At 39.8% G+C, this 26351-nt stretch overlaps 1 protein-coding gene across 1 annotated transcript; it reads left to right on the top strand.

Moving 5' to 3' along the window:
• Nucleotides 1–1309: 1309 nt before the first annotated feature.
• Nucleotides 1310–26321, top strand: LOC308640813 (uncharacterized protein). The gene is made up of 5 exons (XM_081278709.1): nt 1310–1410; nt 10728–10907; nt 21403–21502; nt 24048–24178; nt 26037–26321. Exons 1-5 carry the CDS (start codon nt 1372–1374, stop codon nt 26298–26300), a joined length of 714 nt encoding a protein of 237 aa, XP_081134835.1. The 5' UTR covers nt 1310–1371; the 3' UTR covers nt 26301–26321.
• The last annotated feature ends 30 nt before the right edge of the window (nt 26322–26351 follow it).

The raw sequence follows: 26351 nt of genomic DNA, 5'->3' as shown, positions 1-26351 counted from the left end.
CAGTTGCGGTCCCTGGGTCTTGGACCTTAGTCCTTATTTCATAGACCTTAGTCTATAAAATTTGGTCTTTTTCAGCCTGGCGGTCCACCCTCGCCTCTTCCAAGTGGTAGTGACTGTGTATCTAACCGTTCATCCATCTTGCAGTCTGTCCGCGGGCCGGTATTAGAAATGCGTAGCTCGAGTAGATTGAGAACCCCAGGAGCTGTGCAGCCCTTGAAGTCAACTTAAGTTGGCTGGGCCCAGAGGCCCTCCCTGTCGACTTCGCGCTCAGAAAGGCAGCTGGCTTTTCACCAGAAATCTTTTTTTTTTCTTTTTCAAAATAAAACCTTTTGGGTTGTTTCCAGAGTGGAAAACAGAATAAAATCAAGAAATGATTTACTGGCCTTGCCCATTTGACTTGCTGTGCTGTCAGCTGTAGTTCTAAGTCTGTATGGTGGTCTGACATGAATAGACAATTCCTGACTGGTGTAACACATATCTTTCTCGCTAGACCCTCTCCAAATATAAATAAAATATCATGTTACCTTTTCATATACATGAGTTATCCCTACATGGCCTGAGAAAGTAACGAAGCCTTGTTGCTTTGTACTGCCCACGAAGCCTTGTTGCTTTGTACTGCCCACGTGAGCAATTGCTCAAATTCACCGCAGTGGTGAGAGCTCCTGGAGATGGAGAGGGTGGGACTCTGATCCATGTCTCTTAGCTACTGCCCATATCTTTGCTTCCAACGTGAATTTTTAGATTTTTATTTTTTTATTTTTAAGATAGACATCACTAACACCTCCTCCAAATTTGACAAGATGCTGTAGAGCCATTTTCTCTTGGAGTAATAAAAGGTCAACTGAAATAAAACTTGTTTTGCAATCAGATTGTTGAAATAGCTGTTCTTATTTAATCACCCTGGCAGGAGTGGGAGTTCATTGGGCAGAGATGATATGAACTGCGCTTGTCTACTTCCCCACTCCATCTCAACTCCAGAGGGCCTGGAACCAGCAGGTAGGTACTGATGACCAAGCTCACATAGAATTAAGGCTGATTCAAAGTTATGCCTGAGGCACCCTCAGGCAATAACCTCAAGTCCCACTGAGGAAACAAGGGAGGTCGGTAATATTCCCTGAACTGTCCCTCAGGGTCTCCCCCCGCCCCACGATTATTAGTGGAGACTGAGGCTTATCAAGCCCACAGTCCTGTGGCACCGGGTGATCTACCCAGCTAGCTTCGAAGGCAAAGCAGGTGCGCAGTCACCCGACACCGGAAATTCGGGGGCGGAGCACCAGCGCCTCGCGGGCACCGCCCAACCCGACTCCCAGAGGGTCCATCACACCGGAAGGCTGCCTGCTCACACTAGAGTGCCGAGTGCCAAGCACCGCCATGTGGGTGCTTCGCTGCCTCGGCTCCTTGAGGCAGCCGGTGAGTGGGAGCGCGCGGGGCGGGGAGGCGGAATTCCTCCCGCGTGCAGCAGGTGGGATCCCGAGGTCCTGGGATCTGTGGGCGGCTCCGGGCTGCCTCCTTGGACTTAAAGGCGCGTAGGCCCGCCCTATTTTCCGATGGGTTCCCAGTTATACTTCACATTTTGGAACAACACGTGTTCCCTTTTCTGGTGGTAAAAGTGGCCGCGGTGATTGAGAAATAGAAAATCTGAGGCAGTTGGCCGGCGGATGGCCCAAGTGGATTAGGCCTGTTCTCTCCTAGAGGCTTGTGGTTTTGGAGCCCTGCAGTCAAGACCAATGCGCCCCGATACCTCTGGCCTTCATCTACTCATAGCCAGTATTTCCTGCAGGGAATGACCAAAACCTTCCAGATTCTTTTCCAGAAATTACTTTTCAGAAATTTTTGCTACTTTAGGAGTTGGAAAGATGACATCTCAGAGTTGTTTTTCTCTGCTTACTGGCGAAGTTGGGCTTTTTTTGCTTTCAAAGCTTTTTTTGCGCATTTGCTCCGAATAGAAATTGAGCTGGGCAGGCAGCTGAATCCTGGTCCCATTGTCTTTACCAGCAGATACCCAGTGCTATGGCGCTGGAAAAAAAAAAAAAACTGATTAGAGCATCCTCCCACACCCAGTACGGAGGATGAAATGGTTCTCTCTACATGCCTGGGTTTAGGGGTTAGGGATCAAGATACGTGTCCTAAAGGAGGCAAAAGAAAGAAAGGGCTGGGGCTGTAGCTCAGTGGCAGAGCACTTGCCTTGCATGTGTGAGGCACTGGGTTCGATCTTCAGCACCACATAAAAATAATCAAATAAGGGCTGGTGTTGTGGCTCAGAGGTAGAGTGCTCACCTAGCATGTGTGAGGCACTGGGTTGGATCCTCAGCAGCATATAAAAATAAAGATATCCACCTATAATTTAAAAACAAACATAAAAAATAAATAAACCAATAAAATAAAGGCCTTCTATCTACAACTATAAAAAAAATTTAAAAAGAAAGAGCTTAAAATAGTAAAAACTGCCTATGAACATCATGGGTCATGATCCTATTATTGGATTATACACATTGAGTGCTTTCTATATACCAGGCCCAAACATATAGGAGGACATGAAAAAGCATAGTGTCTATCAGAATATATTCAAGAGAAAAAAAAACACAGTACTTTGAAAAGAAAAGATTAAAGAATTACTAGAATAGGGCATTAGAATAATGAGGTAATGGCTAGTAAGAATTAAAGGGAGCATTAAAGAGTACAAGAATGAGCCAGGTACAGTGGCACATGCCTGTAATCCCAAATACTTGGAAGTCTGAGGCAGAAGGATCATGTTTGAGGCCAGCCAAAATAAAGAGGACTGGGAATGTAGCTCAGAGGCATAGCACTCCTGAGTCCAATCCCCAATACTACAAAGAAACAGAACAGGAATATCAGATATAAGAGAATGACCATTATACCTCTGTTGTGGAGATGTAATATGCAAAGAAGAGCTCTATCTCTCCCCAGGTAGCAGTGATCAAGATCTTTTGGAAACAGGTATGGCCGGCCATGGCTCATTAAATAGCAGCAAGTGACTGGGGATATGCCAGCAAAACTTGACACAAGTCTACCCTCCAGAACTTTGCTGAAGAAATGCTGAAGACAGTTATTCATTGGAAGGGAGCTCCTGGAAGCCTCTGCCACAAAGCTGCCCAATAGAGTGCCAGGGAAAACTTGGCTGCTGGGTGTTTTGGGTTTCCAAGCAAAGCAGAAGCAGGCACAGAGAAGCTGCTGCTACAGGAATACTAGTATGTTTTGTCAGGAAGAAAATCCCATTTCTCCTGCAGTGCCTCTAGCTTATTGTCATGATAGCAACAGAAAAAAAAATATTTTAAAGCTCAAATGCATTTTATAGAGCAGGCAGTGAAGGTGATTTTGGTGTTGAGAGGCAGTACACTGGTGAGGTTTATGAGCCAACTCATCAGTAACAGCAATCAAATGAAGTCTGCCCGGGCCCAGATGGTTTCACTGGTGAATAATATCACACATTTAAAAAAGAATCTCTAGCTGGGCACAGTAACACATGCCTGTAACCCCAGCAGCTTGGGAAGCTAAGGCAAGAGGATCTGAGTTCAAAGCAGCCTCAGCAGCGGGGAGGCACTAAGCAACTTAGTGAGATCCTTTCTCTAAATAAAATACAAAATGGGGCTGAGGATGTGGCTCAGTGGTCTAATGCCCAAGTTCAATAAAAAAAAAAAATCTCAGGAGTTGCAGATAAAGCATTTGACAAATTGTGATTTAAAATAAACTAAACTGAGATTAGAAAGAAACTTTCTTCACCTGATGAAGGTCATCTGTGAAAAACCCGCAGCTAATATCATATAAATTACAATTAAAAAGTTCACTGAGGTTTTAGAATTCAAGAACAATATACAAAATTCAATTGTATTTCTATTCGTTTGAAATGAACAACCCAAAAATGAAATTTTAAAATCCCATTTATAGTAGTATAAAAAATACTACTATAAAATATTTCATATAGATGGGATTGAATAATATATAGTTTTTGGTCTGACTTCTTTCATTTAATTTTTTAAATTTTGTACATATTTGTAGCTTGTAAAGAGAATAAAACATTTGAGAATAAATTTAACAAAAAGACATACCAAATTTATACTCCAAAAACTTACAAAACATTGTTGAAATAAACAAGATGCAAATAGCTGGAAATGCACCCTATGTTCATACATGAGGAGAGTCAATATTGTTAAGACAATGATACTCTCCAACTTTGTATAAAGATTTGACCTAGTCACAGCCACAGTCCCAAATGGCTTTATGGCAGAAACTGACAAACTATTCCTAAAATTCATATGAAAATTTAAGGGATCCAGAATACCAAAACAATGTTTAAGAAGTTGAAGGATTTACGTTTCTGATTTCAAAATTTTACCAACGGTCTACAATAATCAAGACACTGTTTTTCCTGGAATACTCATTAGACATAGATCAATGGAATAGAATTAAGATCATAGAAATAAACCCTATACTTAATGCTCAATCGATTTTGGGCAGGGATGCCAAGATGATTCAGTGGGGGAAAAACAGTCTTTTCAACAAATGATATTTGGAAAACTAGATAGCTACATGCAAAAGAACAAAGTTGGACCCATATCAAACTAAATACAAAAATTATCTCTAAATCAACTATCTAAAAGTTAGAACTAAAATTATAAAACTCTTGGAAGAAAACAGAGACAATTCTGATGGTAGTTTCTTAGATATGACACTACCAAAAACACAAGCATCAAAAGAAAAAAGCAGAAAAATTAGACTTCATAAAATTAGAACAGAAAACCCAATGGAATGGGAGAAAATATATGAAGAATCATAACTGATAAAGGACATGTATCTAGAATATATAAAGAACATTTAAAACTCAATAATAAAGATATAAATTTATCAATTTAGAAATGGGGAAAGAACCAAAGATATTTCTTCAAATAATAGATAAATAGCCAATAAAAGCACAAAATATGCTTATATTATTAGTCATCCAGTAAATGTAAAGTAAAACCACAATGAGAAACTGTCTCAACCCCACTAGGAAGCAATTATAAAAAAGACTGTTTTATAATATTTGTCACTCTAAAAGATCCTTTGTACCCATTTGCAATCAATTCCTTTCCTACCCCAGCTTTACCCAACTGCTAATTTAGTTTCTGTCTCTGTAGTGTACCTCTTTTGAGTGTTTCATATAGATGGGATTTAATAATATAAAGTTTTTGGTCTGGCTTCTTTAACTTAATTTTTAAAATTTTGTACATATTTGTAGCATGCATTAATTCATTTCTTTTAAATTCTGAATAGTAGTATATTGTATCGGTACACCACATTTTGTTTATCCATTCACGAGTCTGTGGACTTTTGGGTTCTTTCTCCTTTTTTGTTATTAATGCTATGATTATTTTTATACAAGTCTTTGTGGAGAGCTATATGTTCATTTGTACTGGATAGATAGGTACCTAGGTGTAGAAATGCTGGACTATATGATAAATTTACATTTAGCTTCTTTTTTTTTAATATTTTTTTTTTAAAGAGAGAGAGAGAGAGAGAGAGAGAGAATTTATTAACATTTATTTTTTAGTTCTCGGCGGACACAACATCTTTGTATGTGGTGCTGAGGATCGAACCCGGGCCGCACGCATGCCAGGCGAGCGCGCTACCGCTGAGCCACATCCCCAGCCCACATTTAGCTTCTTAAAAAAACTTATCAAATTTCTCTAAAACAGCTGCACCATTTTATATTTTTATCGGCATTGTATACAGGCCCAGTTTCTCCACATCTCACAATTTTTATTGTCTGTCTTTTTGATTACAGCTATGCTAGTGGGTATGAAATATTATCTCGTGGTTTTAATTTGCATTCCCCTAATTTCAAATGATACTGAGCAAGTTTATTGTACCTAATGGCCATTTGTGTGTCTTTTTTTTTTCTTAATTTGTTTTAATACTGGAGATTGAACCCTGAGGCACTTTCGCCACTGTGCTACATCCCAGCCAGTTTTCTTTCTTTCTTTTTTTTTTTTTTCAATTTTGAGGCAGGGTTTCACTAAGTTGCTTAGGGCATTGCTAAATTGCTGAGGCTGGCCTCAAACTTGCAACCTCCCTCAAAGTAGGTGACCACAAGCCACATTTTGAATTTTCACATTCAGCTTCTCTTGAAAATATATAAACTTGTATTCCCTCATGGTAGCTGAGCCATGATTTCCCCCAGTGGAGAGAGATATGGTAGTTCTGTTACTTCAGCCTTGCATTGCTGTGACAAAATTCTTGAGATAATCAACTATAAGAAGATTTGTTGGGCTGGGGATGTGGCTCAAGCGGTAGCGCGCTCGCCTGGCATGCGTGAGGTCTGGGTCCGATCCTCAGCACCACATACAAACAAAGATGTTGTGTCCGCCGAGAACTAAAAAATAAATATTAAAAATTCTCAAAAAAAAAAAAAGAAGATTTGTTAGGGGGCTGGGGATGTGGCTCAAGCGGTAGCGCGCTCGCCTGGCATGTGTGCGGCCCGGGTTCGATCCTCAGCACCACATACAAACAAAGATGTTGTGTCCGCCGAAAACTAAGAAATAAGTATTTGAAAAAAAAAAAAAGAAGATTTGTTAGGGCTCATGATTTCAGAGGTTTCAATCTGTAGCCTGTGGTGAGGTGAGGCAGTACCTCTTGGCAGGCAGCACTTTTGTGAGAAAATCTGCTCACCTTGTGGCAGCCAGGAATTAAAAAAAAAAAAAAAAAAAAGGAAGGACCAGGGTCCCAATGCGTCCTTCATGGGCATGCCATCAGTGACCTAACTTCCTTCCAATAAACCCCACCTCCTAAGGGTTCTACTACCTCCCAGTAGTGCCACAGGCTGACTACTAAACCTTTAACAAATAAGCCTTTGGGGGACATTCCAAATCCAAACTATAGCAGTAGTTTAGGGACAGCGCCTGTGAGGCTCCATCAGTAAGCCTAGTGAAATACTCACTCAACAAATAAAAGTTGTACTTTTTATTGATATTACAGTTACTCACAGTTCAAAATTAAAATGTTAAAAAGTATTTAGGGGAAAGTGGGGACAAGACCTGAAATTTATAGATGGACTTGGATTTAGAGGTTTTAAAGAAATAGTGCTGAGTTACCATCCTTGGCAGTGTGCTCGTACATGCAGTACTGTACATGATTCTGAGTGAGAACTCTGGAGCTGGATGCCTGGCTCTGAATCCATGCTCTACTAGTTATACACTTGGTAACTTTTTTATGCCTATGCTTTCCCATTTCTAAAGTGGAGAGAATAACAGAACCAAGTTAACTTGAGTTTTGAGTAAATATATATAAAGCAACTTAGAATACTCTTAGCTGTTCTAAGCATTATATGAGTATTTTCTGTTTATTTTTAAAACAAGGTTATATGGGCTGGGCACAGTGGCACACACCTGTAATCCCAGTGGCTTAGGAGACTGGGGCAGGAGGATCAAGAGTTCAAAGCCAGACCCAGCAAATTAGTGAGGCTCTAAGGAACTCAGCAAGACCCTGTCTTTAAATAAAATACAAAAAGTGCTGGTGATATGGCTCAGTGCTTAAGTTAGTTAAGCCCAGGGTTTAACTCTGGGTTCAAACGTGGTACCCCCCCCCCCAAAAAAAAAAAACCAACAAAGTTATATGGTAGGAGTGCTTTACTCCTTAAGTCCATTGTTTCCTTTGAATTATAGAAGTTGAAGGACCCATTTGCTTTCTTGGTTTCATTCTGATTTTTCTTGTCAATGCATGACTCTGTTTCAGGCATTATTAAATCATTCCACATGGAAACTGAAACCGACAAGTTGTTCCGATACCTCCAGGTACCGCTGCAACAAGGCCCCAGGAAATCTGCCAGGAACAAGTCTTGTTTCCTAGTTCAGTATCTTTTTATCTATCTGCATCTTTCTATTAACAACTTTCTTGTTTTTTAAATATTTTTTTAGTTGGACCCAATACCTTTATTTGTTTATTTTTATGTGGTGCTGAGGTTCGAACCCAGTGCCTCACATGTGCAAGGCAGGTGCTCTGCCATTGAGCCACAGGCCCAGTCCTTAACAACTTTTTTCCTCCCATCTACCTTGAGTCTTTTCTCCCCATCATAGCTGCTGCTTTCACACAATTTCTGTCTCTCACTCCTTTGATATGCTCATGATACATCATGATTCCACCTGGCCTTACTCTGCTTTATAACTTTTCAGCCCCAGATGTCATTGTCAACTGCCTCACTTTTGGTTTCCCAGTCCAAATCCCCTGTAGTATAAGTATGAAGCAGAGCATTTTTCCCTGGCAGCTTCAGAGACCAGTGGATTTGGCCTGGTGACTTGGATATTTGCACCACACTGGCTAGAGGATATAGAAAGCTGAGGTAACAGAGTTATAAAATTTCATAGCCTAGACTTTACTCATAGGGAGAACATTGCTGGCACAAAGATGGAGTGTCAGATATGAACATCAAAGAGGCAGGCTCTTACAGTAGGTGGCATTCATGGAGAGTTCCCACGTGGTGTATTATTCAACATTCTCCAGAGAAACAGAACCAATAGGAGACAGATATAGATATAAAAGGACACCTAAGTTGAGACTGGGTCACAATTATAGAGCATTTCCACTATCTGTAGTTTGCAAGCTAGAGAACCAGGAAAGAAGGTGGCATAATTTCATATAAGTCGGAAGGCCTGAGAACCAACAAAGGTGATAATGTAACTCCCAGTCCAAGTCTGAAGGCTGAGAACTGAGAATGGGAGCCACTGAGAACCAGTATCTGTGATGCCTAAGGGCAGGAGAACTTGGGCATTCTAGTTTAAGAAGAAAGAGTGAATCTGCCTTCTTCTGCCTTCTTGTTCTGTTAGGGATCAGATAGGATGGATGAGCCCTTCTAGTTAGTAAGGATGGATCTTCTTTACTCAATCTACTTATTCAAATGGCAATTTTTTTCTGTAAACACCCTAACAGGTGCACCCAGAAATAATGTTTTTTAAAAATATTTTTATTAGTTGTTGATGGATCTTTAGTTTAATTACTTATTTATGTGTGGTGCTGAGAATCAAACCCAGTGCCCCACACATGGTAGGCAAGCGTCTACCACTGAGCCACAACCCCAGCCCCCAGAAATAATGTTTTAACTGCTATCTGTTTGGGCATCTCTTAGCCCAGTAAGGTTGGCACAAAAAAGTAACTGTCACAAGGGTGTGAGGGGAGCTGCCCAGATCTTTTCTGTGTATCTAGCATTTAAATATGTAAGCAGATGTCATTTGATAGGTCCACAGTGTACTAACTTAGCAAGGCCCTAAGCAACTTAATGAGATTGTCTGAAAATTAAAAATAAAAAGAATCTAGGAATATGGCTCAGTGGTGAAGCACCTCTGAATTCAATCTCCAATACCAAAAAAAGAAAAATTATTGAAAAATCAAATAAGCAGAAAATTTAAAAATAATAAAAAATGATACCCTTATTCTAAACCTATAACATTTTATTTAATAAATATATAGAATTTGCTAAGTGCAAAGATCTATTTTATTTGTTTGTTTGTTTTTTTTTTTTTTTTTTTTTTGGTGTTGGGGATCAAACCCAAAGCCTTGTGCATGCAAGGCAAGCACTCTACCAACTGAGCTATATCCTCAGCCCCAAAGATCTATTTTAAAAGCTTTATATACATTAATTCATTAAATCATCACAACAGCTCTGTGATTTGGTATTATTTCATCCACACCCTACCAAAGAATAAACTAAAAGGACAGAAACGGGTTTTTACCCAAGCAGCCTGGCTTCAGATAGCCCTTTGTTATATTATCTTTCACAGCCTTGGGTTACCTAACTAGACTGAGCTTTCTAGAAAGGCATAATCTTTGATTTTCTTGTAGCATTCTTATAAGTTTACATGATAAAAGGCATGAGAGGGCTGCCTAGTCAGATTTTTTCTGTTTCACCCTTTTCACTTAGAATAATGTGATTTTGTTACTTTTTTTTCCTTTTAAGAGACAGGACTACATAGTGGGAAGAACATAGATTCTAGAGTTAGGCAGTTCTGAATTTTAATCTAACTCAAACATTGAGCTCTATGTGGCCTTTCTCATTCTTAGTTTTCGTATCTGTAAAATGCAGGATTGCTGGGAGTATTGGAGAATATATGAAAAAAAGCAACTGGGTATAGGTGGGCACAGTGGCACACACCTGTAATCCCAGCAATGCAGGAGGCTGAGGCAGGAGGATTGCAAGTTTGAGAAACAACCTGGCCAACTTAGCAAAACCCTTAGTTACCTAGTGAGACCCTTTCTCAAAATTTTAAGACATAAAAAGAGTTGGGAAGTAACTCAGTGGTGGAGCACCCTAGGCTCAATCTCTAGTACCAAAACAAACACCTGGTACATATTAAGTGCTCATTATATAATAGTTAATGTTGTTGACAGAGGATGACAAAATCCTGGCAATCACTTGATAGACTTTGAAAGAGCCACTAGAGCCATGAAGAACCCCAGGAGATTATGTTACTAATAGGAAGTACTAGGCTGGACTTTAACCAAGTATTGCAAATATAAATTACTTGGGCCACCATAACCCATTTCCACATCAGACATTCCTAACTGATTACAGCATTGTTTCAGGTTGGGCCCATGATCCTTTTCTGGATTCTCAAGGCAGTAACTTCTGATCAGTGGGAATTGGCCCAAGAGATGGAACCTGTTTTCCATTTCTCCTTTAAGCCCAGATATACAGCCATTCCTTCAGTAACTCATCTCAACCTGTCTTTGTTTCCTTTCAGTCTTTTCTTCGCCTTGTGACAAGTAGAGTTTGGAACAGGTTGCCTGTGGTGACCCTGAACCTGCGTCTTTTTGAGGCTCAGCAGGAAGAGAGGTCCAAACCCATCAGTCGTTATCCTATTCCCTACAAGAAGGACCTGCCTTTTGACATTGTAGAGCTCATGGAGGAGATAGAAAAGAAGGTGAGACACACTTGGTGCAGGGAGTCACAGCCATTGCAGACCTTTGTCTACCTAAATGAAATCCCTGGTACTAATTGCCACAGCCTGTCCAACTGTCCAACTTCCCCATTGTGGATGGACCCTTCCTTTGGGTCCTGTTGTATCTCATACTTTTTTCCTTTCGGGTTCTGGGACTTTTCTTTATCATTCAGCTCTTTGCCCACCAGTGACTGAGATGCACTCTATAGTTCTGTTTAGCACTGTAGTGTTGAGATAAAACCATTGGAATATGAGTAGTTGCTTAAACAAGTGTGACAGGTATCTCTTCTTTTCTTTAACAATTATAATAAAAAATTACATGTTGAGCCGGATGTGGTGGTGCAGGCCTGCAATCCCAGTGGCTCAGAGGCTGAGGCAGGAGGATCACAAATTCAAAGTTAGCCACAGCAACAGCGAGGTGCTAAGCAACTTAGCAAGACCTTCTCTTTAAATAAAATATTTTAAAAGGCTGGGTATGTGATTCAGTGATTAAGTGCCCCTGGGTTCAATCCCCAGTACAAAAAACAAAAAATTCCATTTTGAAGCCTGGGATGGTGATGCACGCCTGTAATCCCAGTGACTTGGGCAGCTGAGGCAGGAGAGTTCCAAATTTGAGGCTGGCTAAGGCAGGGTGTTCCAAATTTGAGGCTAGCCCTAAGTAACTTAGTGATACCATCTCAAAACTAAAAATAAAAAAGTCTGGGAATATGGCTCAGTGGCAAAGTGCCTCTGGATTCAATCCCTAATACCAAAAAAAAAAAAAGAAAGAAAGAAAGAAAAAGAAAAATTATTGAAAAAGTAGACAAAAAGCAGAAAATTTAAAAATAATAAAAATATGATTCCACTATAGAAAGTCAACCACTATTAGCATCTTGGTGTTTTCTTCTTCCCTATTTTGTTTGTATAAATCTATATATGTACTTTTTTAGGGCTGGGGTTGTGGCTTAGTGGCAGAGTGCTTGCCTAGCATGTGTGAGGCACTGGGTTCGATTCTCAGCACCACATAAAAATAAATGAATAAAATAAAGGTTCACCAACATCTAAAAAATATTTTTTAAAAAATATATATATGGGCGCGGCGCGAATGGGCCGGGAAGAGCCTCTCCTGGGCTCCCTATACCGCGAGCAGGTGGATGTATGCGTCGCTACGTGCGTGGGTGCACGCACACGGCTTGTAGTCCCCGCGAGAGGGTGAGTGGAGCCAGCTACGCGTGCGCACAGGGACTGGGGGCGCGCCGGACGGAAGCGGAGCGGAGGCGCCGGGGAGGTGGAAGTAGAGCCCCGCTCAGGTTACCACCAAAGAACATCATTTTGGTTTAGGGGCTTCAGTTTCTGAAGCTGAAAAATACCAGAATACTCTCCAACTAGAACAAGAAGTGAGAAACCAAGATAGATTCATCTCTACACTGAAATTACAGGATCACTAGGCAATGCTGAGCTGACGTGGATCTGGGGCGAACAGTCTGGGCCTCTCAGAACACACACTGAGCCCGGATCGGCTGAATTCAAGCTCCCGTTCGCCTGCTTCCCGCAGACAAACAGCTGTGACTCAGCACTAATCCATCCGGCTGAAACAACTGGTCAGCCCTTCTCATCCTACGGAGGTAAATGCCTACCGAGCCTTCATAGGTAGTGGCCACAGGTTTGAAATGGGGCTTGGGAGAGACAGTAAGGACCCACTCGTTGCATTGGTCGCCCGGCAAAGGGAAATGAACTGTCGCCATTTGCAAGAGATACCACCATGGCAGAGATCTGACGTCATCAGACTGCGGTGGAGGAGATGACTTCATTGAATCCTGCGGCTACAGGTGTGTAATTCCCTAGCCTTCCCTCTCCACACATCGGGGAAACCTTAAGGGCCCCTCCCAGCTCTCCTGTGAGCGCGATAGCCAGACCGAGGGAATCAGAGGTGGTGCGGGACCCGCGGTGCGGAACTACCGCTCCCACCAGTGCTGACAGCTGAGGTCTCTTGCACCAGCTACCGGGGGCGTGGCTACCAGAGGGCAAGTAAAATTCGCTGAGGATTCTCAACCCCAAGCTCTACAAACTTAGGGTCTGAGGGAATGGCAAACTGGAAGAGTGTGCCCAGTCGTTCATGAAAACAGGGCTCCCGGGAGCAGCAGACCTGGCGTGTAGCCAGTATTGTGGTGAGCGGCACCCGTGAGAGGGGCCTGGCTAGAGGAAAAGTGGGAAGTGAATAGACACAAGAGGAGGCCCTAGGCACTCAGGATTGGAGACTCGCCCAGTCTGGGAGGAGCTGCTGCACAGTGATTGGTTCCTGTGTATTGACAGGAGAAACTTGGCCTGGTGGGCACAGCGCCACCTACTGGAAGAGAAGTTAATCAAACTCTAAGACTGCATTTATTAGTTTTTTTTTTCTTTTTTTTTCCTTTTCTCTTTTTTTTTGATTTGGGTTTTTCTTTCATTTTCATTTTTCTTCTTGTTTTTTTTTATTTTTTTTATTTTTTTTTCTTCTAATTTTAATTTTAATTTTTTTAATTATTTTTTTTAAAAAAATTTTTTTTTATTTCCTATTTTTTCTTCTTTTGCCTTTGCATTTCTTTTCAATTATCTTATCCCCCCTTCCTTGAATTCTACCTGCTTACTCTCATTCTCTTTAGTGACTTCTTCCCTTCCCTTCTAATACCTTTCCTCCCAAGCATCAAATAAATTTATAGGAGTAAACAGTAACTCATCAGTCAAACATAACAAAAAGTAACATGAGCAGCTTCAAAAAGCAAGGAAGAAAAGGAGTACAAACAATGCAGGACAGCCTAAATATTCAGGAGGACCTAGAGTCATCAGAAAAATGGTCATATAAAGAACTCAAGGAACACCTTAGACAGATGGAATGGAACCTTAAAGAGGATACAAGACAGCAAATTCAAGCAGCGAAAGAACACATTGAGAATGAATTACATAAACAGATAAAAGAAGAAGTTAAGCATCTTTATCAGGAGATAGAGATTATAAAAAATAATCAAACAAATTCTAGAAATGAAGGAAACGATAAACCAAATTAAAAACTCAATTGAGAGTATCACTAACAGAGTGGAGCAAGTAGGAGCCAGAACGTCAGATAATGAAGACAAAATATATCATCTTGAAAAGAGTCTAGCCAACTCAGAAAGGCTGGTAAAAAATCACGAGAAAAACATCCAAGAGTTATGGGATAACATAAAAAAACCAAACTTACGAGTCATTGGGATAGAAGAAGGTACAGAGATTCAAACCAAGGGAATGAGTAACCTGCTGAATGAAATAATTACAGAAAACTTTCCAGAAATAAAAAAGGAAACAGATATACAAATTGTAGATGCATACAGGACACCAAGCACACAAAATCACAACAGACCAACGCCAAGACACATTGTTATGAAGATATCCAATATACAGAACAAAGAGAAAATATTAAAAGCTGCAAGAGAAAGGAGACAGATTACATTCAGGGGTAAACCAATAAGGTTAACAACGGATTTTTCATCACAGACACTGAAAGCAAGAAGGTCATGGAACAATGTATTTCAAACACTGAAAGACAATGAATGCCAACCAAGAATTCTGTATCCAGCAAAATTAAGCTTCAGGTATGACAACGAAATAAAAATCTTTCATGATAAACAAAAGTTAAAAGAATTTGCAGCCAGAAAACCAGCATTGCAAAGCATTTTGAGCAAAACACTACACGAGGAAGAAATGAAAAACAATAACCGAAACCATCAGTGGGAAGTGCCTCGGTAAAGACAGAGGGCGAGGGGAAAGATAATCATGGAGAAACAAACTAAATTTTTTAAAAAAAGGATAAATAATCAAACATGGATGGAAGTACAAACCATATATCAATAGTAACTCTGAATGTTAATGGCTTAAACTCTCCAATAAAGCGACATAGGCTGGTATCATGGATTAAAAACACAAATCCAACAATATGCTGCCTCCAGGAGACACATCTGATTGGAAAAGACATACACAGGCTGAAGGTGAAAGGATGGGAAAAAATATACCACGCACACGGTCCTCGTAAGCAAGCAGGGGTGGCCATCCTCATATCGAATAAAATCGACTTCAAGACTAAGTTAATCAAAAGGGATAAAGAAGGTCATTATATACTGTTAAAAGGAACCATTCACCAACAAGACATAACAATTATCAATATTTATGCACCAAATAATGGTGCTGCGACATTCATAAAATAAATTCTCCTCAAGTTCAAGAATCAAATAGACCACAACACAATAATTATGGGTGACTTCAACACACCTCTATCACCATTGGACAGATCCTTCAAACAAAAGTTGAATAAAGAAACTATAGAACTCAATATCACAATCAATAACCTAGACTTAACTGACATATATAGAATATATCAACCATCATCAAATGGATATACTTTTTTCTCAGCAGCACATGGATCCTTCTCAAAAATAGACCATATATTATGCCATAGTGCAACCCTCAGTAAATATAAAGGGTTGGAGATAATACCATGCATTTTATCTGATCATAATGGAATGAAACTGGAAATCAATGATAAAATAAGGAAGGAAAAATCCTACATCACATGGAAAATGAACAATATGTTACTGAATGATCAATGGGTTACAGAAGACATAAAGGAGGAAATAAAAAAATTCTTAGAGATAAATGAAAATACAGACACAACATATTGGAATCTATGGGACATAATGAAAGCAGTTTTAAGAGGAAAATTCATCGCCTGGTGGTCATTCCTCAAAAACAGAAAAAAACCAACAAATAAATGAGCTCACACTTCATCTCAAAGCCCTAGAAAAGGAAGAGCAAAACAACAGCAAATGTAGCAGAAGGCAAGAAATAATTAAAATCAGAGAGGAAATCAATGAAATTGAAACAAAAGAAACTATTGAAAAAATTAACAGGGCTGGGGATGTGGCTCAAGCGGTAGCGCGCTCGCCTCGCATGCGTGCGGCCCGGGTTTGATCCTCAGCACCACATACCAACAAAGATGTTGTGTCCGCCGAGAACTAAAAAAAAATAAATATTAAAAATTCTCTCTCTCTCTCTCTCTCTCTCTCTCTCTCTCTCTCTCTCTCCTCTCCTCTCTCACTCTCTCTTTAAAAAAAAAAGAAAAAAGAAAAAATTAACAAAACTAAAGGTTGGTTCTTCGAAAAAATAAATAAAATCGACAGACCTTTAGCCATGCTAACGAAGAGAAGAAGAGAGAGAACTCAAATTACTAACATACGGGATGAAAAAGGCAATATCACAACAGATGCTACAGAAATACAGAAGACAATTAGAAATTATTTTGAAAACCTATATTCCAATAAAATAGAAGATAGTGAAGACATCGATAAATTTCTTAAGTCATATGATTTGCCCAGACTGAGTCAGGAGGATACACACAATTTGAACAGACCAATATCAATGGATGAAATTGAAGAAGCCATCAAAAGACTACCAACCAAGAAAAGCCCAGGACCGGATGGGTATACAGCAGAGTTTTACAAAACCTTGAAAGAAGAATTAAAACCAATACTTTTCAAGTTATTTCAGGAAATAGAAAAAGAGGGAGCTCTTCCAAATTCATTCTATGAGGCCAACATCACCCTGATTCCGAAACCAGACAAAGACACCTCAAAGAAAGAAAACTACAGACCAATATCTCTAATGAACCTAGATGCAAAAATCCTCAATAAAATTCTGGCGAATCGAATACAAAAACATATCAAAAAAATTGTGCACCAAGATCAAGTAGGATTCATCCCTGGGATGCAAGGATGGTTCAATATACGGAAATCAATAAATGTTATTCACCACATCAGTAGACTTAAAGATAAGAACCATATGATCATCTCGATAGACGCAGAGAAAGCATTTGACAAAGTACAGCATCCCTTTATGTTCAAAACATTAGAAAAACTAGGGATAACAGGAACTTACCTTGACATTGTAAAAGCTATCTATGCTAAGCCTCAGGCTAGCATCATTCTGAATGGACAAAAGTTAAAGGCATTCCCTCTAAAGTCTGCAGCAAGACAGGGATGCCCTCTATCACCACTTCTATTCAATATAGTTCTCGAAACACTGGCCAGAGCAATTAGACGAAAGAAATTAAAGGCATAAAAATAGGAAAAGAAGAACTTAAATTATCACTATTTGCAGATGACATGATTCTATACCTAGAAGACCCAAAAGGGTCTACAAAGAAACTACTAGAACTAATAAATGAATTCAGCAAAGTGGCAGGATATAAAATCAACACGCATAAATCAAAGGCATTTCTGTATATCAGCAACAAAACTTCTGAAACGGAAATGAGGAAAAACACTCCATTCACAATATTCTCAAAAAAAAATAAAATACTTGGGAATCAACCTAACAAAAGAGGTGAAAGATTTATACAATGAAAACTACAGAACCCTAAAGAGAGAAGTAGAAGAAGATCTTAGAAGATGGAAAAATATACCCTGTTCATGGATAGGCAGAACTAACATTATCAAAATGGCGATATTACCAAAAGTTCTCTATAGGTTTAACGCAATGCCAATCAAAATCCCAACGGCATTTCTTGTAGAAATAGATAAAGCAATCATGAAATTCATATGGAAAAATAAAAGACCCAGAATAGCAAAAGCAATTCTAAACAGGAAGTGTGAATCAGGAGGTATAGCGATACCAGATTTCAAACTATATTACAGAGCAATAGTGACAAAAACAGCATGGTGCTGGTACCAAAACAGGCGGGTGGACCAATGGTATAGAATAGAGGACACAGAGACTAATCCACAAAGTTACAACTATCTTATATTTGATAAAGGGGCTAAAAGCATGCAATGGAGGAAGGATAGCATCTTCAACAAATGGTGTTGGGAAAACTGGAAATCCATATGCAACAAAATGAAACTGAATCCCTTTCTCTCGCCATGCACAAAAGTTAACTCAAAATGGATCAAGGAGCTTGATATCAAATCAGAGACTCTGCGTCTGATAGAAGAAAAAGTTGGCTCCGATCTACATATTGTGGGGTCGGGCTCCAAATTCCTTTATAGGACACCCATAGCACAAGAGTTAATAACAAGAATCAACAAATGGGACTTACTTAAACTAAAAAGTTTTTTCTCAGCAAGAGAAACAATAAGAGAGGTAAATAGGGAGCCTACATCCTGGGAACAAATTTTTAGTCCTCACACTTCAGATAGAGCCCTAATATCCAGAGTATACAAAGAACTCAAAAAATTAGACAATAAGATAACAAATAACCCAATTAACAAATGGGCCAAGGACCTGAACAGACACTTCTCAGAGGAGGATATACAATCAGTCAACAAGTACATGAAAAAATGCTCACCATCTCTAGCAGTCAGAGAAATGCAAATCAAAACCACCCTAAGATACCATCTCACTCCAGTAAGATTGGGAGCCACTATGAAGTCAAACAACAAGTGCTGGCGAGGATGTGGAGAAAAGGGTACACTTGTACATTGCTGGTGGGACTGCAAATTGGTGCGGCCAATTTGGAAAGCAGTTTGGAGATTCCTGGGAAAGCTGTGAATGGAACCACCATTTGACCCTGCTATTGCCCTTCTTGGACTATTCCCTGAAGACCTTAAAAGAGCATGCTACAGGGATACTGCCACATCGATGTTCATAGCAGCACAATTCACAATAGCTAGACTGTGGAACCAACCCAGATGCCCTTCAATAGATGAATGGATAAAAAAAATGTGGCATCTATACACAATGGAGTACTATGCAGCAATAAAAAATGACAAAATCATAGAATTTGCAGGGAAATGGACAGCACTAGAGCAGATTATGCTTAGTGAAGCTAGCCAATTCCTAAAAAACAAATACCAAATGTCTTCTTTGATATAATGAGAGCAACTATGAACAGAGCAGGGAGGAAGAGCAAGAAGAAAAGATAAACATTAAATGGAGACATGAGATGGGAGGGAAAGGGAGAGAAAAGGGAAATTGCATGGAAATGAAGGGAGAACCTCATTGCTATACAAAATTACATATAAGAGGTTGTGAGGGGAATGGGAAAATAAACAAGGAGAGAATGAATTACAGTAGATGGGGTAGAGAGAGAAGATGGGAGGGGAGGGGAGGGGGGATAGTAGGGGATAGGAAAGGTAGCAGAATACAACAATTACTAATAGGGCATTATGTAAAATTGTGGATGTGTAACCGACGTGATTCTGCAATCTGCATTTGGGGTAAAATTGGGGGTTCATAACCCACTTCAATCTAATGTATAAAATATGATATGTCAAGAGCTTTGTAATGTTGTGAACAACCAATTAAAAAAAAAAGAAAATATATATATATATATGTACTTTTTAAAATGAGATCATGTTATCTTGATTTCTAGGTCAAAACATTATTTAGGGTTACATGATATAGCATTGTATAACAGAGATACTGTAATTTAGTTCAACAATCTCCAAATCTTAGAGTTTTAGGACTTGTAACAATTTTTGTATATATAGATTTTTCATATATATACATATTTATGTTGATACATATATCTTTTTGTATATTATTTCCTGATGGAAGTTGTTTGGGGGGGAGGGGTACCAGGGAATGAACTCAGGGGCACTTGACCACTGAGCCACATCCCCAACCCTTTTTTGTTTTTTATTTAGAGACAGGGTCTCATTGAGTTGCTTAGCACCTTCTGTTGCTGAGGCTGGCTTTGAACTGCTGTCTCAGCCTCCCCAGCCACTGGGGATTATAGGCATGACCACTCACCCGACCCCCTGATGGTAGTTTTAAAGCGTGTGATCTATGCTGCCAAATTATGTTTCCTTAAACATACATTTGTTCTAAACCTTTGTTGTTCCAACTTGGTAGTAGAATTTTGTGGCACTTCTTTCCAAACAAAATATTGCATGGAAATCCATTATATAAAGATAAAAATATGGCTGTTGGGGCTGGGTTGTGGCTCAGTGGCAGAGCGCTTGCCTCGCACATTTGAGGCACACACATAAAAAAATGAATAAACGAAATAAAGATATTGCATCCATCTATAACTAAAAAGTATTTTTTTTAAATATGGCTGTTCTGGTGGGAAAGGTTTGGAGCCCTTGGCACCATCAACAGCTCTCCACACCTCTCCCATTTCCCAACCCTCTCCCCAGACTCTCCCTGGTTAGTACAAATAGTTCTTTTTGCTCTGTCTTTTAGACCACTAACAAACCTTTAGCATCTGTTATCAGCTAGGGTGCTTTCAGCTATAGTTGTATAGAAAATCCAATTTAGCTGGTTTAACAGTAAGGATAATTCAATGTTACACTTAATTGCTGGTCTAGCGGTAGGGAAATTCCTATATTGTTAAAATTCAGTAGCTTACTGTTACCATCAAGGACTAGATTTTTTTCCTTTTGTGTGTGTGTGGTACTGGGAATTGGGTACTCAGGACCTCACACATGTTAAGCAAGCACTCGATCCCAGCCCTTTTTTATATTTTATTTTGAGATTGGGTCTTGTTGAGTTGCCAAGGCTGGCCTTCAACTTGTGATCCTTTGCCTCAGCCTCCTAAATCACTGGGATTACAGGCAGGTATCCAGTAGATTCTTTCCTTTTTGAACTCTATCTTCCTCAGTGTGATAGCTGCTTAGACTTATTCCCTATAGTCATTAGATGACTATAGTATCAGCAAACATTACATCGTTGCACAACTTCTAGCAGGAGTGAGGAGGGCATACCCTTTCCTTATATTCCTTTTGGAGAGCCAGGAAGGCCCCCAGCTGACTTCCCTTCATTTCTCAGTAGCCACCATGGTGTCACATGTCCATTTCTCAGCCTATCACTGACAAGTGGAATGAAATCAACATAATTTATTTAGAACAATCAGGATTCGCTCATTATTGCGGGGAAGGGTTTAACCTATTCTGAAATCCATGACAACTTCATATCTGAACAACATCCAGGTTCTGTTGTCAAGAGGGAAGAAATGGACAGTTGTTTGCCATAGCGTGCCATCAGAAAACACACTGAAAACTCAAAATCCCAAAGTATGGCCTTCAGTTCTGGGCCTTGGTTTCCTTATCTGTAAACTGGGAATAATAATAGCTCTCTTGCCTACCTTACAAGGTTTAGAGGATAAATGAGATTGGATATGTGAAAGAACCTTACAAAATACTTTACTAATATTGGGGCTTGTTACTAACTTAATTCTTAGAAATAATGAATGCTACCAGCCCGTCTGTAAAAGATAGGACCTAAACAGTAGAATCTAAATTCAAATAAGTCTCATTTGTTTTATATGTTACATTCACTCTCTAAACTTCATCAGACTGTGTATCAAAAAGACATTTTATATACCTTTAGAAATAACAATTATAATACCCTGAAAGGTTAAGATATGTATAAAAAGGCTATGACCTTTCCAAGAGTGCATCTGGATTCAGACAATATGGGGAGTACCAGATTACTGTTTATTCTGCTCTTAGTTTTCATTTTGTGTGACCCTGTCTTTTCTTCCCTGCAGACAGGATTTTTACCAAATGTACTGAAAGTTTTGTCTTACCGGCCATTGGAATTCCGAGCCTTCTTTGCTTATTACAATGCCATATACAACAAAACAACAGGTAAAGAAAGAAACAATGCTAAATCATTCTTGGTTGAGATATAGGTGCCTGTTTGCCAACATTGCTTCCTATGTGTTCCAGATTGCTGAGATTAGGGAGAAGCTCAGCTTCTGTGACAACTCTGGATTCTGAGTCTGTGAGGACTGAATCCAGCTTTATGGTTATAGATATAGAACTGAAATAAACTGGCAACCATGGACGTGATACTAGATTCAGATTAGGCTGCTGCTACTCAGAGACAAAGACTTTGGTTTAAATAATATTTTTTTCTCTCACTCTTTCACTCTCACCTGATAGTCTATATAAGCTGCTAAGGGCTGGCAAGTGTTGTTTACAGTTTTTGACTTTCTTTACCTACAAGCTTAGCTGGATCACCACTGTACCAGTAGAAAGGAGCATCACTGGTGGGCCCAAGTCCTTTCTCTTTAAGGTCCTGACATAAGAGTTGCATATATCACTTCTGTTTATATCCCATTGGGTAGAACTTTGTCTCACTGTCACATCTAGCTATGAGGGAAGCTGATTGGTCATGTACCCAGCTAAATGAAGATATTCTGTTACTAAAGGAAGAAGGCAGATACTGGAAGACAGCCAGCAGTTATGGGGTGGTTCTCTTTGGTCTGTCACCAGCCTGCTTCCTACCCTCAGTCCCTCTTTATGTTCTAAGTCAAAATGGGAGCTACATTTTGTCCCCTTCAGCATTTGCATCTCATTAGATCTTCTAACTTTTCTATGCCCCTGGGATGCTTTTTCTCCTATTTATGCCTTTGTGAATCTGACTTTTCCTTCAAAGTCCATCTCACCTTCCTTCATGTATAAGGAAGAATTCCTTGTCCGATTGCCTACAACCCCCTCCTTGCCCTTTTCTAATGGCATACAGAGTCCTGTCTGGCTTTTATTTTCATCATATCTTTCTGCAGCTTCTCTATCCTACTAGAAAAAGACCAATCCTGTGTTCAAATCAGAGCCTTAGTTTCATTATTAGTAAAATGGCATTAATAATATCCACTTGAGGAGCTGAGGTAAGGAGTAAATGAGGTTACACATGTAAAGTTCCCAGAATTGTGCCTGGTACCAAAGTGGGTTCTCCCCTTTTCTGCCTATCCCTACCTCAAATAGTAGCTTCCATGAAGTTAGGAAGTCTGTTCTTTTTTTCTTCTACTTTATTTACTTACTTACAGTACTAGGGATTAAACTCAGGTCCTTGCTGCCACTGAGCTACATCCCCAGCCCTTTTTATTTTGAGACAGGGCCTTGAACTTGCAATCCTGGCCTTGAACTTGCAATCCTGCCTCAGCCTTCTGAATAGCTGGGAATCACAGGCCTATGCCACCACACCCACTTCTTTCCTCCTCTTTTAAGTGTTAGCCTAGTACCTGATAGGCCTCACAAAATATTTCTTGAATTTAGGATTTCATTAACACATTTTCTGAGCAACTACTATCTGCCAGGTATTTCTTTGAGGATATGATTTTTATTTTAAAAAACAAATTTTAAAAAATGTATTTCCTTCCTTCCTCCCTCCCTTTCTTCCACCCTCTCTTTAGGGATTGAACCCACCACCCCTTTTTATTTTTATTTGGAGACAGGGTCTCATTAAGTTCCTGAAGCTGGCCTCAAACTTTCAGTTCTCCTGCTTCAGCCTCCCAAATCATCATGATTATGGGCATGCCTGGGAGAAAATATGGGATTTCAAACATGCTCCTTTTTTAATATTTATTTTTTAGTTGTAGTTGGACACAATATCTTTATTTTACTTATTTTTATGTGGTGCTGGGGATCGAACCCAGGGTCATGCACAGGCTAAGTGAGCGCTCTACCACTGAGCCACATCTCCAGCCCCTCAAACATATTGCTTTTTAAAAATATAGTTTTTAGTTGTAGGTGGTCAAAATACCTTTATTTTATGTATTTATTTTTATGTTGTACTTGGGATCGAACCCCGTGCTTCATTCATGCTAGGTAAGTGCTCTACCACTGAGCTATAACCCCAGCCCTTGAACATACTCTTAAGAGGAGAAAGTGAATAGTGAACAACTAAAGAAGATGGAAGGAGGAAGTGGGGGAGGGAAGGAGGAGGAGGAGGAGAAGAAAAAGAAAAGAAATAAAGAAGTCTATTGATTTCAGAAAGTACTACATACTGTGAAGAAAGTAAAATAGCCTAGGCATGGTGGCCTGCCTGTAGTCAGGAGGCTAAAGCCAAGCATCAAAAGTTTGAGGCCATCCTAGGGCCATTTAGTAAGACCCTGTCTCAAAATAAAATTCAAAAAGGGCTGAGGATGTGGGTAATTGGTAAAGTGCTTGGTAACATGCACTAGATCCTGGTTTGGGTTCAATCTCCAGTACCACCATATAAATAAATAAAAACAAAATAGGTCAGTTGGTAGCTAGGGACAAGAGATGAATGAATGAATAAATGTATAAGTGAATGGCAGGCAAGTTGGTGGGTGGGCAGAGCCTGTTGCTAAAATATAGCTAAACCTGTTTAGGTTCTAAGCCATTGCCCAGGAATTATGAACAGGTCTTCTTTCCTCTTCCTCCCCAGGACAGCTCAGCAGAGCAGATAAGGAACTCATCATTGTAGTGACCAGCCTGGTCAACAGGAGCCTATACCATGTGGTTGTCCATAGTGCTTGGTACAGGGTCTACTCAAAGAACCCAGTGCTCTCTGACCAGGTTAGTGCCCACCTCTCCTGTTCCAGTTTCAGGGCCTTTCATACCTGAGGAAAGGACAAAGCCCATGTTATGATATGGTGCAGGGAACAAAATCTCTAATTGCTTGAATTCCCTTCCAGTTCCTGTTATGTGCCCACTTGCTTTTGCATGTATGTGATGTTTAGTATTAGGAAGAGCTATGCCCCAGATTAATATCAGTCATAGTGGTGGTTATTTGGCATACATTCTATCAGATGCACATAACTACCTGTCCAAGGCAAGCCTTATAACCATTTTAGACTCAAGGTTCAGAGATTTAACTTAGTATGGAATATATAACTATAATGTGGCAAGAGTCTCTTTTCAAAACTTGCCATCTTTCTGCTAATTATACTGTTTGCACTTCCAGTATGAATTTTGTCCATCCACTAATTATTCCTTCTGGGCCCAAACCAATGTTTTAGGCTTTTGAATTCTTACTGTTGACCCCAGGCATTGGCCGGTTCACTTCTCATTCTGGAACTGCCTCCACCTGCTCTTGCCCATCAGTTCTTCAGTCAACAACTTATCCTGTCCTTACCTTGTCCAAAGTCATGCCCTTTGGGTATCATTACTATGTCTATTTCATTACAAAGTCCTATTGAACCCTATAGTGAAATCCCTGATCCTTAAGACTGGGGAACAGAAATATCTGTTCTCTGCATTTATTCTCAGAGTTGAGGTTCATCATTTTCATTATTCCCCAGTCTTCTCTTCTGATCTGATCTATGGAGACTCTATTCCCTAAAGGTATCTCTTGCTAGCCTAAAAATGACTTCATGATCATCCCCTTTGCCCTGCTGAGTGCATCCTGCCTCAACACCCAACTTTTGCTCAAATATGTTGTCACACAATGGTTTACTGAATATTATAGTTTAGATATGAGGTGTCCCCCAAAAGCGCATGTGTGAGTCAGTGCAAGAAAGTAGAGGTGAAATGATTGGTTTAAGAGAGCCTTAACCTAATCAGTACATTAATCCACTGATAGGGATTAACTGAGTGGTAACTCTAGGTAGATATGGTGTGGCTGAAGGAGTTGGGTTATTAAGGGCATGCCTTTGGGGTATGTATTTTGTCCCTGGTAAACAGAGTCAGTCTCTCTCTCTCTCTCTCCCTCCCTCCTTCTCTCCCTCCCTCCCTCCTTCCTGATTGTCATGTCCTGAGCTGTTCTCTGCCATATCTACACTCAGCTTGGGCCCATAACAATGGAGTTGGCCATCTGTGGGTTTAGACCTCTGAAACCATGAGTCCTCAAGTAAATTTTTTCTCCTCTAACAGCTTTTGCCAGGACTTTTGATCACAGTGGCAAAAAAGCTGACTAAAACACCGAACTATTTTATTTTAAGGTTTGTAGTGGTTTCTAGTATTTTGCTTTAGCAAGGGAATTGATTACCTAGTATAGTCTTTGGAATCCAGTGTATTTGAAATCTGATCCCAGCTATACTGTGCTCTAGCCATATAACCTTGGGAAAGTCACTTCACCTCTTTGAACTGCAGTTTGTCAATAAAAAGGGGATGATAATAAAAATACAACTGTCTGGGGTTTTATAAGAATTAAATGAGATAATGAATACAAAACACTGAGCACATTCTTAATTTATAGTAATTGCTAAATGTAAACTATTAACTTTGCAAATATTATATTTTGTTTGGTATTGATGTGGGGGGCAGGTCAAAGAGAGTCTTTGAGCTCTACTTTTCTCAGAAAACTTTGTTTTAGTCTGATTTTGCTCCTTTATTCTAACCTTGAGGGACTTTTTTTAAACCATCAATGTCAATTTTATTGATTATTTATTTGCAGTAGACAAGATAATCTGCTTCTGACTATATTTTCTTGCAGGTCTGTGTGAATTGGAGAAAGTCTGACCTTCCTGCTCGGGAAAAAGCAATGCTGGAGTTTGCACTTGCTGTTTCCCGAGCTGATGATATAACAGATGACCATTTCAAAAAGCTTGAGATATATGGCTTCAGTAGAGAAGATGCCTGGGACATAGCTGCCATTTCATCTTTTTATGCCATGGCCAATCGCCTTGCTCATTTTATCAAACTCGTTCCCAACAAAGAATTCTACTTTATGGGCAGAACTAGTGATCATCGAGAGTGAACGTGCTGCTCCCAAAGTATAAAAGCCTGAAAAGGGAAAAAACAAAACAGT

Source organism: Spermophilus citellus, assembly GCF_964194105.1.
Source record: "Spermophilus citellus genome assembly, chromosome: 2".
NCBI classification, from domain to species: domain Eukaryota; kingdom Metazoa; phylum Chordata; class Mammalia; order Rodentia; family Sciuridae; genus Spermophilus; species Spermophilus citellus.
The sequence above is the reverse complement of the archived record's forward strand: the minus strand, read 5'-3'. Positions and strand labels throughout refer to the sequence as shown.

What these genes read in the sequence shown, in the direction of transcription:
- LOC308640813 (XM_081278709.1), top strand. Translation starts at nt 1,372, where the DNA reads ATGTGGGTGCTTCGCTGCCTCGGCTCCTTGAGGCAGCCG. An exon ending in TCGGCTCCTTGAGGCAGCCG is followed by an intron (nt 1,411 to 10,727) that starts GTGAGTGGGAGC and finishes GTTTCCTTTCAG; the next exon opens with TCTTTTCTTCGCCTTGTGAC. An exon ending in ACCCAGTGCTCTCTGACCAG is followed by an intron (nt 24,179 to 26,036) that starts GTTAGTGCCCAC and finishes ATTTTCTTGCAG; the next exon opens with GTCTGTGTGAATTGGAGAAA.